The sequence below is a fragment of the Lipotes vexillifer genome, unplaced genomic scaffold (assembly GCF_000442215.2).
Source record: "Lipotes vexillifer unplaced genomic scaffold, Lipotes_vexillifer_v1.1 scaffold1378, whole genome shotgun sequence".
Classification (NCBI taxonomy): Eukaryota; Metazoa; Chordata; class Mammalia; order Artiodactyla; family Lipotidae; genus Lipotes; species Lipotes vexillifer.
The window spans coordinates 2,522,289-2,537,783 of NW_006775104.1; the positions used below are offsets into that span (position 1 = coordinate 2,522,289).

At 39.0% G+C, this 15,495-nt stretch overlaps 2 protein-coding genes across 2 annotated transcripts in view; one reads left to right on the forward strand and one right to left on the reverse strand.

Annotated features, from left to right (window-relative positions):
* The first annotated feature begins 8,363 nt into the window (after positions 1-8,363).
* WDR5B (WD repeat domain 5B) lies at positions 8,364-9,669 on the forward strand. The gene has a single exon (XM_007449705.1). It carries the CDS (start codon positions 8,373-8,375, stop codon positions 9,465-9,467), a length of 1,095 nt encoding a protein of 364 aa, XP_007449767.1. The 5' UTR covers positions 8,364-8,372; the 3' UTR covers positions 9,468-9,669.
* A 2,601-nt stretch (positions 9,670-12,270) lies between these two features.
* The window catches only part of FAM162A (family with sequence similarity 162 member A), a 44,643-nt gene continuing 41,418 nt past the window's right edge, over positions 12,271-15,495 (reverse strand). Inside the window, exons 4-5 of the mRNA XM_007449706.1 lie at positions 15,214-15,322; positions 12,271-12,496 (exon numbers count right to left, since the gene is read on the reverse strand). Coding sequence (XP_007449768.1) covers positions 12,404-12,496; positions 15,214-15,322 — 202 coding nt within the window. The 3' untranslated portion in view covers positions 12,271-12,403. The remainder of the gene's footprint in view (positions 12,497-15,213; positions 15,323-15,495) is intronic.

Genomic DNA, 15,495 nt, shown 5'->3' on the forward strand with positions numbered 1-15,495 from the left:
ACTTTAGGGACATTCAGAGCTTTCATACCTCATCATGTTATTTAAGCAGCCAACTTATGTGATCTGATTTAAACTTTAAAAAATCCACTTCATTCAAAGTAGAAAGATACAAAGACAGAGGACATTTATCAGCCAAGCGTGTGATGCATTTTTTGCATCTAGTCTGTAACTGTGTCTGTGCTCTGGATGGATGACCGTCTGATGTCTGTCTGTTATTGATGGAGCAGCCACGCAAAACTAGTCAACTCCCATCTATAACTGTTACTTTTTCTAGTGCTGCTTTGTGCTGAAAGAACATTTTAGTTTACTGCACTTGACCTGTAAAAGACTTTGATTCTTTGTAATTTTAGGGACAAATTAGGTGGTTAATTTAAAGAAAAACTTTCAATGTTGCCATTACATCACATTAAAATATAACTTCTTTCAGAAGGGTAATATAAACACTGATTCATAGTAAAATTCTTGTTTTTAGCTTTGACTTTTTCGTGGCTGAGTTTTTTTAAATTGTAAATTACTGATAACATTTCTCTAGGATATTTTAAATCATGTACCTTCTATTGGATAATTTAAAAAATTTCAGCTTGTTTTGATAAACCAATTTGAATGGAAAAAATATAAAACAAAATTATTTCCCCAAGTTAGCAAGAAGAGCATACATTGGGAATTTTTGCTAGCAATTGCAGGTGTCTCAATGAATGAATTAAAACAAAGAAAGTCCATTTAACTAATGTGGTCTATTTTCTGTCTAAAACAAGAGGAATTTATCTTGCTCCTGTCCTAGAAGTTCATGAGCCATGAGATAACGAGCTAATTTTTTGCAGTGAATTTTTTTTAATATAAAAGTTGGAATTGATTAAAAGTTAAATCCCAGCATAACTGTTGTAACTGATAAAGCAGCCTTTTTGGTAATAGAATGACATTTAGGAGGTAGCTGTTAAGTCCTATTTTTAGTTCTCTACCTGGCAGATTGTATCAATTTACTTTATTGTATAATCTTATCACTAAGATGTTACTTATTACAAAAGCATGCTAATTTCAACACAGGAAAACTCTTCTGTAGTTTAATATACTGATGGGGTGGGGGTGGGAAGTGGCTTGATTTTACTTTTCTCTCCTTTTCTTCCTCCTCCAAACTTTCGAAGTATATTCTTTGAAATGAGAACTTTAGTGGGAAAAAAAGCATTGATAACATTTGGGATGTAAAGGCACTTTGTATCTGAAGGACCAGGAGGTAGATAACGGCCAGATTGAGAGACACCAAAAAAGGTAAAGATGATAGATACGAAGAATGGTGAGAATTAGGAGACAGAGTTCTCCATGGAACACTTTTAATTCATGTTGTCACTAAGTAATTAGAACCCTTTTAAACTTAACTTATATTAGCTGTACTGTTTTCGAAAATTCTATTGCCCTAGGATTGTTCCTTCCATCTGCCAGATAAAGCTGAATGGGCTCTGGGTCATTTTTCATCGTTATTGTTACAGATATAAACTTTAACAGTTATCCCATAATAAATCTGAATTATTCCAGATTGTTGCTGACTTTGCATAAGGAAAAATATGTAGTATATTTTATTAATCAAAGTTTGTCAACTATCCTTTGTTGTACATGGCCACCCACGGGCAACTATGAATTTACTTCTCTAGTGCTAAATAAATATTTCAGTTATTTAATACCCCAATTTGGGGTTGCATTATGAAAGAGTTTTCCTCAGGTTGAAGAATTTTTCTTTCTCGCTAATGAATTTTGTGAACATTTTTATATCAATAGGCAAGTCATTATAGCTGTTTAAGGGCTTGGGGCTTTTTACATATATTAGAAATTGTGATGTCTAAGGGTGATTTTCACTAAAGAAAAGGGATCCACTTTTAGAAAGAGGTATTATTTGCTTTTCATATTTATTTACTATGTTCTACCTCCTACATTCCAAAATTTGCTCATTTGCAGAGACAGGTATACATATATATGGAAGTCTCAAATCTGAATTTTTTGCCATCTGAAGTTAACAGAACCATTTTCTTCTGTTGTGAGGTGAGCAAATATATGTCTACCCCGCTGGGAAATATTCTTGGCTATCTATCTTTTTCTATCATCAAAAGTTAAAGTTACATATATATCTTTAAGAAGCTAAAGTAATTGAAGGCAGATGTAGTACTACTAGCACAGTAAGTCTGCTCTAACCTGGAGAATATTCTGTAACATGCTTTATTGTCAGAAAAGGATAGGTAGTAACAATGGGTACCAGAGCATCAGAAGAATGTGATAAAGTAAAATAAATATCATTATATGCTGATGCTAAAAATATCAGATTGCTACTGGACATAAAATTCATCTGGAAGTTGGGGGTAATAAGAAAGGATTAAGGGTAGATGAAGTTCCATTCTGTTTTCAGCTAGGGGTAGACAAGGAAGTCCCAGTCTGTTTTCCTACAGGTTACATAAAGGCAACTAGTCGTGATTTGAACCATTGTTGTGTTCCAGGTGCCTGGCTAAGTAAGGGCTTTCACTTTTTCTCATTTAATCAATCCTTCAACTGCTCTTCGAGGTGGATAATTGTCATTATGTTATAGTGACAAAATCAGCACTTAGGAGAATTTACTTTGCCTCAAGGTCACAGCCCTTGGACACTGTCTAAAGGTGGGGGAAAGCCCTGCAGGTTGTGTGTCTTGAAGAAAGCAGCAGTCACAGTGGAGGTGTTCTGTGCCAAGAATTCCCAGAACAAGACAGAGCAACCATAGCGGGGCCAACTCTTGTTTTGTTGGGCCATTCTTTCTTGTTCTTCCTTATCAGTCCCCTTGAAATGACTAAATCAGGTATGAATTGCTTTTAGGTTACATTATCTGGAGTGTAGACCCTCTCAGTCCAAACATCTTTCCCCTTCTGTGGTGCTAAAATTCTGTATGACCTGACAAATTAAAAATAATATATAAATGATTGATTTTGAGTTTAGAAGCATAATGGCTAAACTCAGAAACGTGTCCATTCAACAAACCCAAATGTAGGAAGTACTGACAGAGAGGGAAAGGCTTTGGAACAAAGAATGCTGCCATAGAAAGCAGTGCCATCCATGGATGTGAATTTAACACAGCTTCCTAAAGGAGTGTCAACACAAGGAGTGTCCAAAGTTTAAAAAAATGACCTTTTAATGTATGTTGTTGAGAATGTTCTGCTTACCTCGTCATTTTGACCACTCTATGTCCTTTTTCAAAGTGTTCTTACACTTTGATTTGGAATGGTTCTAATGATTCTTTGTACTTGAATGTGGTTGGTCAGGCCATGGATGAGTGCCTTGCACACAGTAGACATTCAATAAATATTAAATGACTGAAGGAATGTGCATCTATGTGATATTAGTAAAGGGTACTTGGTTACCAAAGAAAGCTCAAAGGAATTCCTTTATGCTGCTGTTTGAAACAAGGATTAACAACTCTTTAGTGTCTCAAAATTTAAATGTTTTATATGTAGTTCCCTTTCAGGAGACATAATTTGACCTGAAGTTTACAAAAGCAAATGCTGTCATAACACAGGTTTGTTATATTAAAACAAAACAAAACAAAAACCCCTATGCCTTCTGAGAAAAGTTAAAGGGTATATTTTACAGGGTAACTAATATATAATCAACACCATGTTTATATATACACCAGAAATAGCTCATCAGTCTCTTCTGGCATAGTCTAAGAAGAAAAAATTTTTTTGCCAATTATATCCAACCAATGTGGAAGTGGTGGTTGCCTTATTAGGCTATTAAATAGAGATTTTTCATTTTTACACATTATATGTATTGCTGCATGAGAATACTTACTTTATACATTCTTCCAATTTAAGTGACAAATCAGTAGAAACAGAAAGATGTATTTATTCATTCTGTGATTGCTTCTCTACCACTTTTGACATTCCACTGACCAGGTATTTTTTCTGAAAACAAAAAATCTTAAAACAGTCTTAGTTCCTGCAGACTACACTATCATCCATAGTACACAATTGTAGAGTTTTTACAAGTTTATTAAAGCTGGCTTAGATGACTGTTGCCCCTATTTCATTTGCCATTTTGAAAAAAAATATTTTTTAAACATCTTTATTGGAGTATAATTGCCTTACAATGGTGTGTTAGTTTCTGCTTTATAACAAAGTGAATCAGTTATACATATACATATGTTCCCGTATCTCTTCCCTCTTACATCTCCCTCCCTCCCACCCTCCCTATCCCACCCCTCTAGGTGGTCACAAAGCACCGAGCTGATCTCCCTGTGCTATGTGGCTGCTTCCCACTAGCTGTCTATTTTATGTTTGGTAGTGTATATATGTCCATGCCACTCTCTCACTTCGTCCCAGCTTACCCTTACCCCTCCCCATATCCTCAAGTCCATTCTATAGTAGGTCTGTGTCTTTATTCCCGTCTTAACCCCCTAGGTTCTTCATGACCTTTTTTTTTAAAAAAAAGTATTTTTCTAATTTTAAAATCCATAATGGTCATTTCTGTGATCTTGAATGTTTTTCCAAAGAATGAAATTACTCTCTAAATTCCTTTATCTATACCCACTTAACCTGAGGAAGCCAAAGGAGCCCAGCGGGTGTCCACAATATGGATCACTGCCCTATCTAAAACACTTGGCCCCAGCATTATTTATGGGTAAGGAGAAAATAGAAACCCAGAAGACCACAGTGGTGGGGAGAGATCTGCGCAGGCTGGAGTGCAAATTAGCGTACAAAGAGTGTAGAATCTTCCAAGATTAACTTCTGATAATGAGGAGAGCCCTCTTGGGAAGTCCACACTTACTGTTCTGATTTGCTGGGGGCAGTCCCAGTTTTTAAATCAACACCTGTTAATTATTTTAGTGCCCCGTTTCACTTTAAAGAAGTCTCAGTTTAGATAAGTTGCATGGCCACCCCATATTTAGCCCAAAGAGATGCTTGTATATTTAAATTGCTAGTGGTCTTAGGCGACTGGGTATGTATAGAGTTCTATTATGCTTGATTTTTGAGGTCTGGGTTTGGTAGTCAGTTGCTACGAAGGACGTCAGTCAAGTTGTTCCTTAGTATAGGAATCACTCCCAGGCCGTGTTTAAGGTCTGACACACATACCCACCCCCAACCCCCAATTTTTTTAAAATTAAAAAAAAATGACCCGTTTGTGGCAATATTTCTACTTAGAAATTTCTACTTAGAATTGCAACTTTACTGGGTGGCAAGGAGAATAAACCTTTCAACCACAGATGAGACTTTCAGTTCTAAAACTTCTATGGGAAATTTAAAGAAACTTTAATGGGAGAGAAACTTCCAAACTTCACCTATCTGGTGAAGATTAAAAGTAGCAAAAATAGGGCTTCCCTGGTGGCGCAGTGGTTGAGAGTCCGCCTGCCGATGCAAGGGACACGGGTTCGTGCCCCGGTCTGGGAAGATCCCACATGCCGCGGAGCGGCTGGGCCCGTGAGCCATGGCCGCTGAGCCTGCGCGTCCGGAGTCTGTGCTCCGCAACGGGAGAGGCCACAGCAGTGAGAGGCCCGCATACAGCAAAAAAAAAAAAAAAAAGTAGCAAAAATAGAAATGATTAAAAACGGGACCGAGTAAGGAATTTTGCTTGAGAGCCCCAAATGCAAATCTCTAGTTATGGTTTCAGCCACTTTGGATTTACTTGTATCAGTATTCCCTATTCCTACACACTCCACAGTTGCTGATGCTCCCCTCCTCCCAAGTAAGTAAACTAATTCTTTGTCCTAATCCATACGGACTACAATATTAGGACTACATGTTAGTATTAGAACATGACTAATGAATGAAGATTTAACTAGTTATGTTCATAGCTTTTTCTTTACACGAGTTCCTGATGCTATTCATAAAAACACTGCAGACACCAAGAAATGAATTTTAATACTGAAATCTCTCAAATTTTGGGAAAATCTGACGCAAAATCATTTCTGGATATTCCTGTCAACACATTCTTAATTGTGTGCCCCCTCTCTCCCTCATGCTTGTGGTATTTCTAGTGGGCTAAATATACTCCAGTACCAACACCCATCTTAGCCCTCAGACCATGTGTTTACCTTGTCTAATTGCCTTTCTTTACTCTGTGTGTTGGAAAAATACAGATTTACTTATATTCTTTGAAACAAAGCCTATGTTCTGTGAAGTGCTTTTAAATTTATTTTTTAATGAGTTATTTAGAGTGTTTCTAAGCTTTCCAGTAAAAATCACTCTAACCCTGGCAAATGGGAGGAGGAAAGGAGAAGGAGGAGGTGGAGTTTAATCAGATTAAGATAATGTATAAAAATGGATGCTTCAAACCATTTTAAAGATGCTCTTCCCATTCTCAGCACCACATTGTGTTTATACTGTTAATTTGCACTAGCTAAGTCAATTCCTGTCTACATTCCAAACTAGAGTAGTAGGGTCTTTAAGTAATGAGGTTTTTACTAGTTTATTCTAGGTGATCTAATTCTGTTGTGCCTTATAAAAGCAAGACTTTAAATTATCCCCAGTATGTACAGGACAGGAGACCCTTTATTTCCAAATGCTTTAATTGTTGACTGACAGAAAACATCATGAGACACATTTGCCTCTTCACTTCAACTGGCTACCAGGAAAACCTTTCAAACAACACAGCCTCTCTTGGGCACTCTTTATTGAGCAATTACGATCGACTCTCCCTATATGTGGGTTACACATCCTCACATTCAACCAACCACAGATCAAAAATCTTCCCCCCAAAATCCTGAAAGTTCCAAAAAGCAAAACTTGAAGTTGCTTCATCCTGACAACTATGTACATAGCATTTGTATTAGGTATTGTAAGTAATCTAGAGATGATTTAAAGTATAGGGAAGGATGTGAGTAGGTTATATGAAAATACTCCAGCATTTTATACAAAAGACTTGAGCGTCCAGTGGATTTTGGTATGATGTGTGGCGGGGCGGAGGGGAGGGTGTCGTGGAACCAATTCCCTGTAGATACCAAGGGACAGACTATACAGGATTGGAGAAAATAGTCAGGCTTCCATTTTTGGTAAACTTATTCTTGTTTAAAGAGTAATTTACACCTGAAAAGCATCTATCCTTCACATACTTCACAGCCACTAATCATTTCTTAAAAGTAGGGAGGGCTGGCTAAAGCCTAGTTACGAGTAACCTTACACATTTCTTACCCCCTTCTACCTTTTCCGTTCCAAACACCTATGCAGATCTGAACTTTCCTTGTCTTTGGAAAATTTAAACCATAAGGAAGTGCTAAGACAAACGTCTGCTCATTTTCCCCGGCACTACCATGTCGGGCTACCTGGGCACTGGCCTTTAAAGGCCCCTAACACATATTCTTTATCCTTCCCGAAACGTTTAGGGAACACTTTTTAAATCAGAAGTCTTACAATCTGGGCGTAAATTTAGCTACGTCCCCCTCGCCTACTTGCAGCCTTTCGTACCCCCAACCAGGCTCTACACGACATCAGGTGGAGAACAGAATGAAAGCCACCTGTGCAGTCGGAGCTTACGCAGAGTCATCGGCGCTGGGTGGGCCCCGGTCTGCTAAGAAACGCGCGGTCTGAGCGCCTTACATCCAAATGCGGGCTTAACCCTGCAGCTACGGGCATCGCAAAATTCAGTCCGTTCTCGTCACACGGTTTCCAAAAAGTAATGAATGTTCTTCGAAATACTCACTGCTTCCCACGCTAGCCAGTGAGGTCTGGAAGAAGCCTTGTTCACTTTCCCTCTCCCCCAAGAACGCAGCTCACTGCTCGCGCGTGGAGGGCGAGGGTGCAGAATGCCGGAAGAAAACCTCAGGACTTTCTTATGCGCAAGCGCAAGCGGGCTTCCCCCACAAGTCACCTCGGTTCGGAAGTGGTGATGGCAGGGCACCCTCTGCGCATGCGTCCGACTGTGCTGCCCTCGCGTTAGTTCGCTACGGAGCGGTGTGGAGAGTGAGCTGCAAGCCTGGACCTCAGGGAACCGAGCCCACGCAGGTTTTCGCTTAGCTTCTGAAATCTGTTTAAAGCGGTGATTCATTCATGCTCAAGTGGAGTACCTAAAGTCTGACGGGTAGGGGTGCTCAGTAGTCTCAAACATTTCAGAGCTGGGGGGAGGAGCGGTGAGAAATACTTTCTGTAGATTCCCACCCCCCCCCTCGCCCCACCCTTCCGCGTGCAGCTTTGGACCACTTTATACATTCGCAGAATACCCAGCAGTAATACCTTACTTGCCGACAGAGCACAGGACCCTTTTAATAGTATTTCTCAAGTATTTGTTTACAGAGGAAGAAGCGAGGAAAAACTGAAGCGGTCCAAGCCGTGCTGCTGTATCAGTGTATATTGCAGTTTAAAAACGATCCAGAAATTATTGTCACTAAAAGACCGTTTTTTAGTTTGTTGATTTTTTGTTTTTTGAGTCCGATGTTTTTTATCTTCATTTTACTGGACAGAAGGGCCAAAATACTGGCTGCCTGGTGCAGGACCGGACATCTAGCCAGCCTACAGACTTGGAGCTTCAGAGTCATGACTACAAAGGAGTCAGGAGGTGCCAAAGCAGAGTCGGCTCTCTCCTCATCAGCCAATCCGAGCAAGCGTGTGTCTGAAACACCAAACTATGCTCTGAAATTTACTCTGGTGGGACATACGGAAGCAGTATCATCAGTTAAGTTTAGTCCTAATGGAGAATGGCTGGCAAGTTCTTCTGCTGATAAAGTAATTATAATTTGGGGAGCCTATGATGGAAAAAATGAGAAAACACTTAAAGGACACAATCTGGAAATATCAGATGTTGCCTGGTCATCAGATTCCGGTCGTCTCGTTTCTGCCTCAGATGATAAAACTCTAAAGATTTGGGATGTGAGATCTGGAAAATGTTTGAAAACGCTTACGGGGCACAGTGATTATGTTTTTTGCTGTAATTTCAATCCACCATCTAACCTCATCATTTCAGGATCTTTTGATGAGAGCATGAAAATATGGGAGGAGAAAACAGGAAAGTGCCTTAAGACTTTGTCTGCTCATTCTGACCCAGTTTCTGCTGTTCACTTTAATTGTAGCGGGTCCTTGATAGTGTCAGGTAGCTATGATGGTGTCTGTCGAATCTGGGATGCTGCATCAGGTCAGTGTTTAAAAACACTTGTTGATGATGATAACCCTCCTGTCTCTTTTGTAAAATTTTCTCCAAATGGTAAATATATTCTCATTGCAACTTTGGACAATACTCTTAAACTATGGGATTATAGCAGAGGCAGATGCCTGAAGACATATACTGGTCACAAGAATGAGAAATACTGCATATTTGCCAGTTTTTCAGTTACTGGTGGAAAGTGGATTGTGTCTGGTTCAGAGGATAACCTGGTTTATATCTGGAACCTTCAGACTAAAGAGGTTGTACAGAAATTACAAGGCCATACAGATGTCGTCATCTCAGCAGCTTGTCATCCTACAGAAAACATCATTGCATCAGCAGCATTAGGAAATGACAAAACAGTTAAATTGTGGATGAGTAATTACTAAACCCTTTAGAAATCAAGTAGTAGAGTCAAATTGGCCAAAAAAAAAAAAAAAGGTTAGGTATTTTAAAAGATGGTTTCCTCTCAATTTTGGCATGGTTTTGTATTTTTTAAAAAACATTGCCTTGAATTACAAGATTTTAAGACCTATAACCTCAATTTGCAAAGCAACACAGTTGGAAAAGCAAGTCTAGATCCCAGGGCTTCTGACTTTAATCTTAAGGTCTGTTATTAATCTCTCGTGTCTGTCCTTGAGCAGATTCTCATTCTGTTCCTCTCAGTGACTATTCTAGAGGATCACTGTACTTGACAAAAATTTAGAAGTAAGGCTCACAAGACAGTATGACTGATTAAATGAGGGGAGCAAGGGAGTCTGGAATAACTCCAAGGTGTTTGGTTTGGGCGATCAGGTGAATTAAGAGAATAAGCCTAGGATGGTGGTGGATTAGAGATTTATGTCAGATGCCACTCATACACTTTAAGTGATAGCCTACACGATGGGACGTGAAATGGTCCGTGGAATCAAGTTTGTAAATTGGGAAAAATAAGCAATGGTTGTGTTTGTTCTGAGGATCTAAAAGTTTTAAGTTTTTATCAAAATAAAAATTAAAAATGAACCAGAACAAAATTATAAAGGCATTTTACTGAAGGACCTCTCATTACCTCGTCAGACTGCCCTCTCCTGATTCTCAGGGCAAGCTCAATGTCTGAATGAGGCTGCTCTCTTTCATTAGGTCTGACCTAACCCTACCCATGCTGTAGACTCAGTTCAGAAAATCACCACTTTGTGTAACCATCACTGGCTGCCTGCCTCCAGCCACAGCTGACAGCTGAATTCGGTTTTCTTGCTTCTTGCTGTAGCTTCTGTTATAAAATTCAAAATATATCATTTACCAATTTGTGTTGTAATGGTTTCATGGGCCATGTGTCTGGTAAACTATGAGCTCTGCAGAGTCAAGTATGTTTTATTTGTCTTTGTATTCTCACTTTCTGTATATAGGAGAGACTCAAGTAATGTTTGATGAATGACAATGAATTATACCACCATCACAACTTCATTCCTTGCCTGCTTTCAATAATTATTGAATAATTATTTTTGTTGATTAAAGTATCTAACCATAGCCTCACATGTTAACTTTATTCAAATAGGGCTTACAGGAAATATGAAGTGGAAAATGTTTTCTGCCCATTTTACCTATAGAGACATGATAAACATGAAAAAATAATCTAGGAATTAAGCAAAACATAGTACAATGATCACTTAATTGAAAGTAGGTATTATAGAAATACAAAAGAAGACAGTTTTGCCCTTGTTGCTTTTAATAGTGCTCATGAAATATCTGCTTGACAAGTTGTAAGCAATATAAGATACTAGAGTTACTAGTAGGTGAGTGACTGCTAAGAAGTTAATAAGTGAGGGTACTGGGAGAAGTGGGATTAGATAGGGGCAGGTCCTAAATACTGGTCATGAAATTTATATTTAACCCAAAAAGAGGTAGTCACTATAAGTTATTGAATAGGAGAGTTGACACAAAATGAGAAATGATTATATAAATTCTTGCTGCATGGTAGCATTTTTGAGCTTTGACTTAATCATACATTTTATTACAATATATCTCCAAGATACAACACTTTAAAATGCTTCTTTAGAAGTTAAAAATGGTATTGTTCTATGAAGAAAGATGATACACTTTTAAAAAGAAATACATTAGATTTTACCCATATTTAAAACCCGTATTTAGATAAGACGTAACATAAGTGTTCCAAAATAATCAAGAAAAACTAATCTGCTAAAATGTATACAAAGCAATGCTTTTTGATGATAAATTTGCAAGTGATAAAAATCAAAGAGCTTGATATCTAAAATGAAGCTAAGGTTAAAGTACTGTAAAGTATATAGACAGACACAATTAACATCATCAGATAGATTATGAAGCTGTAGGTAGAGTGGTGCATTACATTTTACTGAGTATTTTATTAAACCAAATTCCCAAACAGCTGCATATATTACTTTTTAATCTGCTATAACCCTCTGAAGAGAACCAGCAGGTTGGGATGTTTATGCGGACCTGCCATCCGTTAATACTATTGAAGCACGTGAGAATAAATGAAATACTTAAATAGAAACCAGCATCCATACCTAAATGTGAGACAACCTGGCACCCTCGTCGAACTGTAAGTAAGATACATACCAGATGCAAATGCTTATTTTTCAACACTAATAAGAAAATGCATTTGATAGATATTCATAACAGAAATTTAGTGTAAAGGCAGAAGAAAAAGGACCGGTTGGGAATTGTAAGCCATGGAGCAGAAGAGGTGACTGTGCTGGCCCCAAGCAACTCCACAGTGCTGGGATTTCAAAATCTTCAGAAACTTGGGGCCAGACCTCCATCCTCACCTTGCCGGAACTTTTTCAAAGACTGTTCTCCTAAAAGCCTCTGTCTTCCAGCACGCCTGACAAAGGCATAGTGTGGTCTGTCTGCTTCCCAGGGCTCTCAAGAAACACCAGGGTATTTGGGGAGGTTAGCTCTCCAACGTGCACCTGGGCAGTGTACTCAGCTGGCCCTCCTTATCTCTTCAGAAATGAGGACACTGAAGAGAGAGAAATGCAGAACTAGAAACCATTTGGCTTCTGGGGAGATGTCACTTTGGTAATGGGAATTAAAGTAAGGTACAGGACCTGACTCTCTAAAGAAGAGTTAATATTAAAGTTCAAGTAAGTTGTCTCACTTTTCATTCTTTCATTTTCTCAAAAAAGCTGAGGCTGCATTTAACCTGGATCAAAGCCGTAAAATATAGACAAGTCATTTCTTTAAGAAAATTTATTTGTAGCTCTAGAGCAGGATTAGGGGACTCATACCACATTCATTTTAATAAGGTCTGTTACTGCAACATTGTTTCTAGATTTTCAAAATCCAGCCAACGTGGATATCTCTGCTAATCTGTTTTGGCCTTCACAGCAGCTTCTTCTCTCAGATGAGCTTTCTTTTCTAGGTTCAGGCTTGTTAAAGACTTGTGTCTTTTGGCACCCTAAAGTGAAACCAATTTGAACAAGTGATTATTTATGCTGGTCTGGGGAGGATGTCACTGCACTGACGCCAGCAGGCTGACACGGGAAGTACAGGCATGGAAGGGTTGGCTGCTTGTGCTCCGGGCACAGCAGCCCCTCCACGCACCTTCTGCCTCCTCTGATCCTTCCTAGAACAGCAGCTCACCCATTCAAGCACCAGAGAGAAATGCCACACCTCTACCTTCTCCTTTCTGGCCTCCTTTCTTCAAATCTTCCAGCCTCTCTTCTCCCTTTATAATGTATTCCCTTGTCTTTCTCTTTTCCTCTCTTTAGTATTAAATACCTTCTTGTTTCCTTTTCTATCCCTTTTTTCCCTCCTCTCACTTTTCTTTATTGCTACCATTTCTCCTTCCCCAACTCATTTGTATATTTTCACACCCTTCTAGTTCCTTACTCCTCTTGTACCAAAAACATTCAGCTTTGGGAATCCCAGACTTCACCAAATTCTACCACTGATGACTCCCAGCAGTGTTTACCCTGCTTTTCCATCCTTTGAGAGCAAACAGGAGTGGAGGAGAAACAACCATCCTCTTCCCTTATTTCCCTCCCTGTGACTTGTTACATCTCTTTGAAGCTTACATAAACAGACCAGTCTCAAATTTTTTATACCAAATGAGTGAAGACAGCACCCTATAAGGTGGTATTTTCTTCTGTCTGTGTGATTTCACATGTAAAGAATTAAGTATGGGGCGGGGAGGAGAATCGGCCTGTAAGTTGATGGAGAGGACAAAACACAATGGCTAATTTCTGTCTTCTAAATCACATTAAGTTCAAAAGTTCTTCATTCCAGTAGCATTTACCAACTTTTTAGAAACGGATAGTTCCATAAAAGAGAAATAATAAAATTTTATGGTATAGAACAGGAGAGGAACTCTTTAAAGTATACAGCGTATACCCTTGGATGAGGCTAGGGAAGACCTCAGAAGTGATTTGTTTCTGGAGTATTTAAACTCAGCTAGTAGGACTTCCCTGGTGGCACAGTGGTTAAGAATCCACCTGCCAATACAGGGGATATGCGTTCGAGCCCTGGTCCAGGAAGATCCCACATGCCACGGAGCAACTAAGCCCATGTGCCACAACTACTGAGCCTGTGCTCTAGAGCCCATGAGCCACAACTACTGAAGCCCATACACCTAGAACCCGTGCTCCGCAGCAAGAGAAGCCACCGCAATGAGAAGCCCACACACCACATGAAGAGTAGGCCCCGCTCGCTGCAACTAGAGAAAGCCCGTGCACAGCAACGAAGACCCAATGCAGCCAAAAATAAATAAATAAATTTGTTTAAAAATAAATAAATAAACTCAGCTAGTATAATCAAGTAGACAAAAGCAATGCAGACTTCTCAGAATTCTAGAAAGCCCTATGTCCTGTCTACATGCTTCTGCAGGTTCAGTCTGAGAGCTAAGCATGAAAAGTCAAAGAGGGAGACAAAAAATACTGAAGTGGGGCAGGAACAGAGTAGTCAAGAGAAATTCACCCAGGCCTCCACACTTGCCCTTCGTGCTCCCATAACATCAGCCTAAATGGTCAGTATCTTCTATTCCAAGACTCTAAAGAGAGCCAGAAGTTCATTTCTTTTACTCTGGACTCACTGGGGATAAGGAAGTCAGTTACCACTGGGTTTGCAGAAGAACCCTTTAAATATCTGACAATAGATATGAGACATCTCTTTCCACATGGAAGCTGTGATATATAGAATTAGACATGGTGTTAAAATAACGCCTTGGCCAGTACTGCTGCATATAAAAATAACTATTTTAATCACAAGATAGTATATATGCAGTTTGGTAACTGGTAAACTTGGCTCCACATTTTTGTCTTGCCACTTATTAGCTGTGTGACATTGGGAAAATTATTTAACATCTTTAAGCTTCAGGTTCCTCTTTTACAAAACATGGATAATAAGAGAACCTACCTCTTAGGTTCTTAGAATTATTGTGGTCATTAAGTAAGTTTAACAATACCTGTTACATAATGAGCAATCAATAACTGGGAGCACTTTTACCATCACCTCAATTAGACAGGTCTAGGTTCAAACTATGGCTCTGCCATTAGGGAGATGTGTGTGAACTTGGGTAAATTACTAAAGCTTTCTAAGCTATGTTTCCTCATCTATAAATGAGGTCCTAATAATATTATCTATCTTGCAGTGTTGTTGTGAGGTTTAAATAAGATAAGAGCAAGGTACTTGGAAGACAGTAACATAGATGTTAATAATGACTGGATTTCTGGACCTAAATTCCTATGTACCACTTCGGAGCTTAGATATATGGCCCAGTTTGAACATCAAGAACAGTGATAAGAACACTCACCAAGAGCAGAGTGAGGATCAATAAAAAAATGAGAGTGCTTTACAGACATGCAAGGAGTTATTAGTAAGTATGCCAGTGTCATACTTCTTGTTTTACATTACTTATGACATCTGTGATAACTAAACACTTTTTTTACTTAACCAAAACTAATTTAGTCCTTCACCCTGCCAAAGTTAGGATTTGCTATTTATCTCCAGGCATCATATCTCAGGTTTGTTCCTACTATGTTTTATTTTGTTTCTTATCGTTTCTCATGTAGGAAGTAGCCTCCTCGTCACAGAGAATAAATACGAGGGTCAACCCCTGACTTCCTCTAGGTTTTTTTGTGGAAAATGCACAAAGATAGACGGCAAGTCCACTCTCACCTTCTTGCCCTCAATAACCATCAAGATGCATCCTGCCACTGTCAAGGCAATCATTACATAGCTGATCTTCACCCGGACCTTGTTCTTTGCAGCATCGAGCATCTCAAACCTAGTAATACAATGGGATCATGAGAGAAAGTTAAAATTTCCCTTTCTGAAGTTGTCAGAAGAATATAAATCTCTGTGTCTCACAAATCAGGAGTACAATAGTGCCTATACATATAAAAAGGGAGATGGGGCCTAGAGATCATACAGGACTTTGGGGAGGATGGAGCATTTTCA

What these genes read in the sequence shown, in the direction of transcription:
- WDR5B (XM_007449705.1), top strand. Translation starts at nt 8,373, where the DNA reads ATGTTTTTTATCTTCATTTTACTGGACAGAAGGGCCAAAATACTGGCT.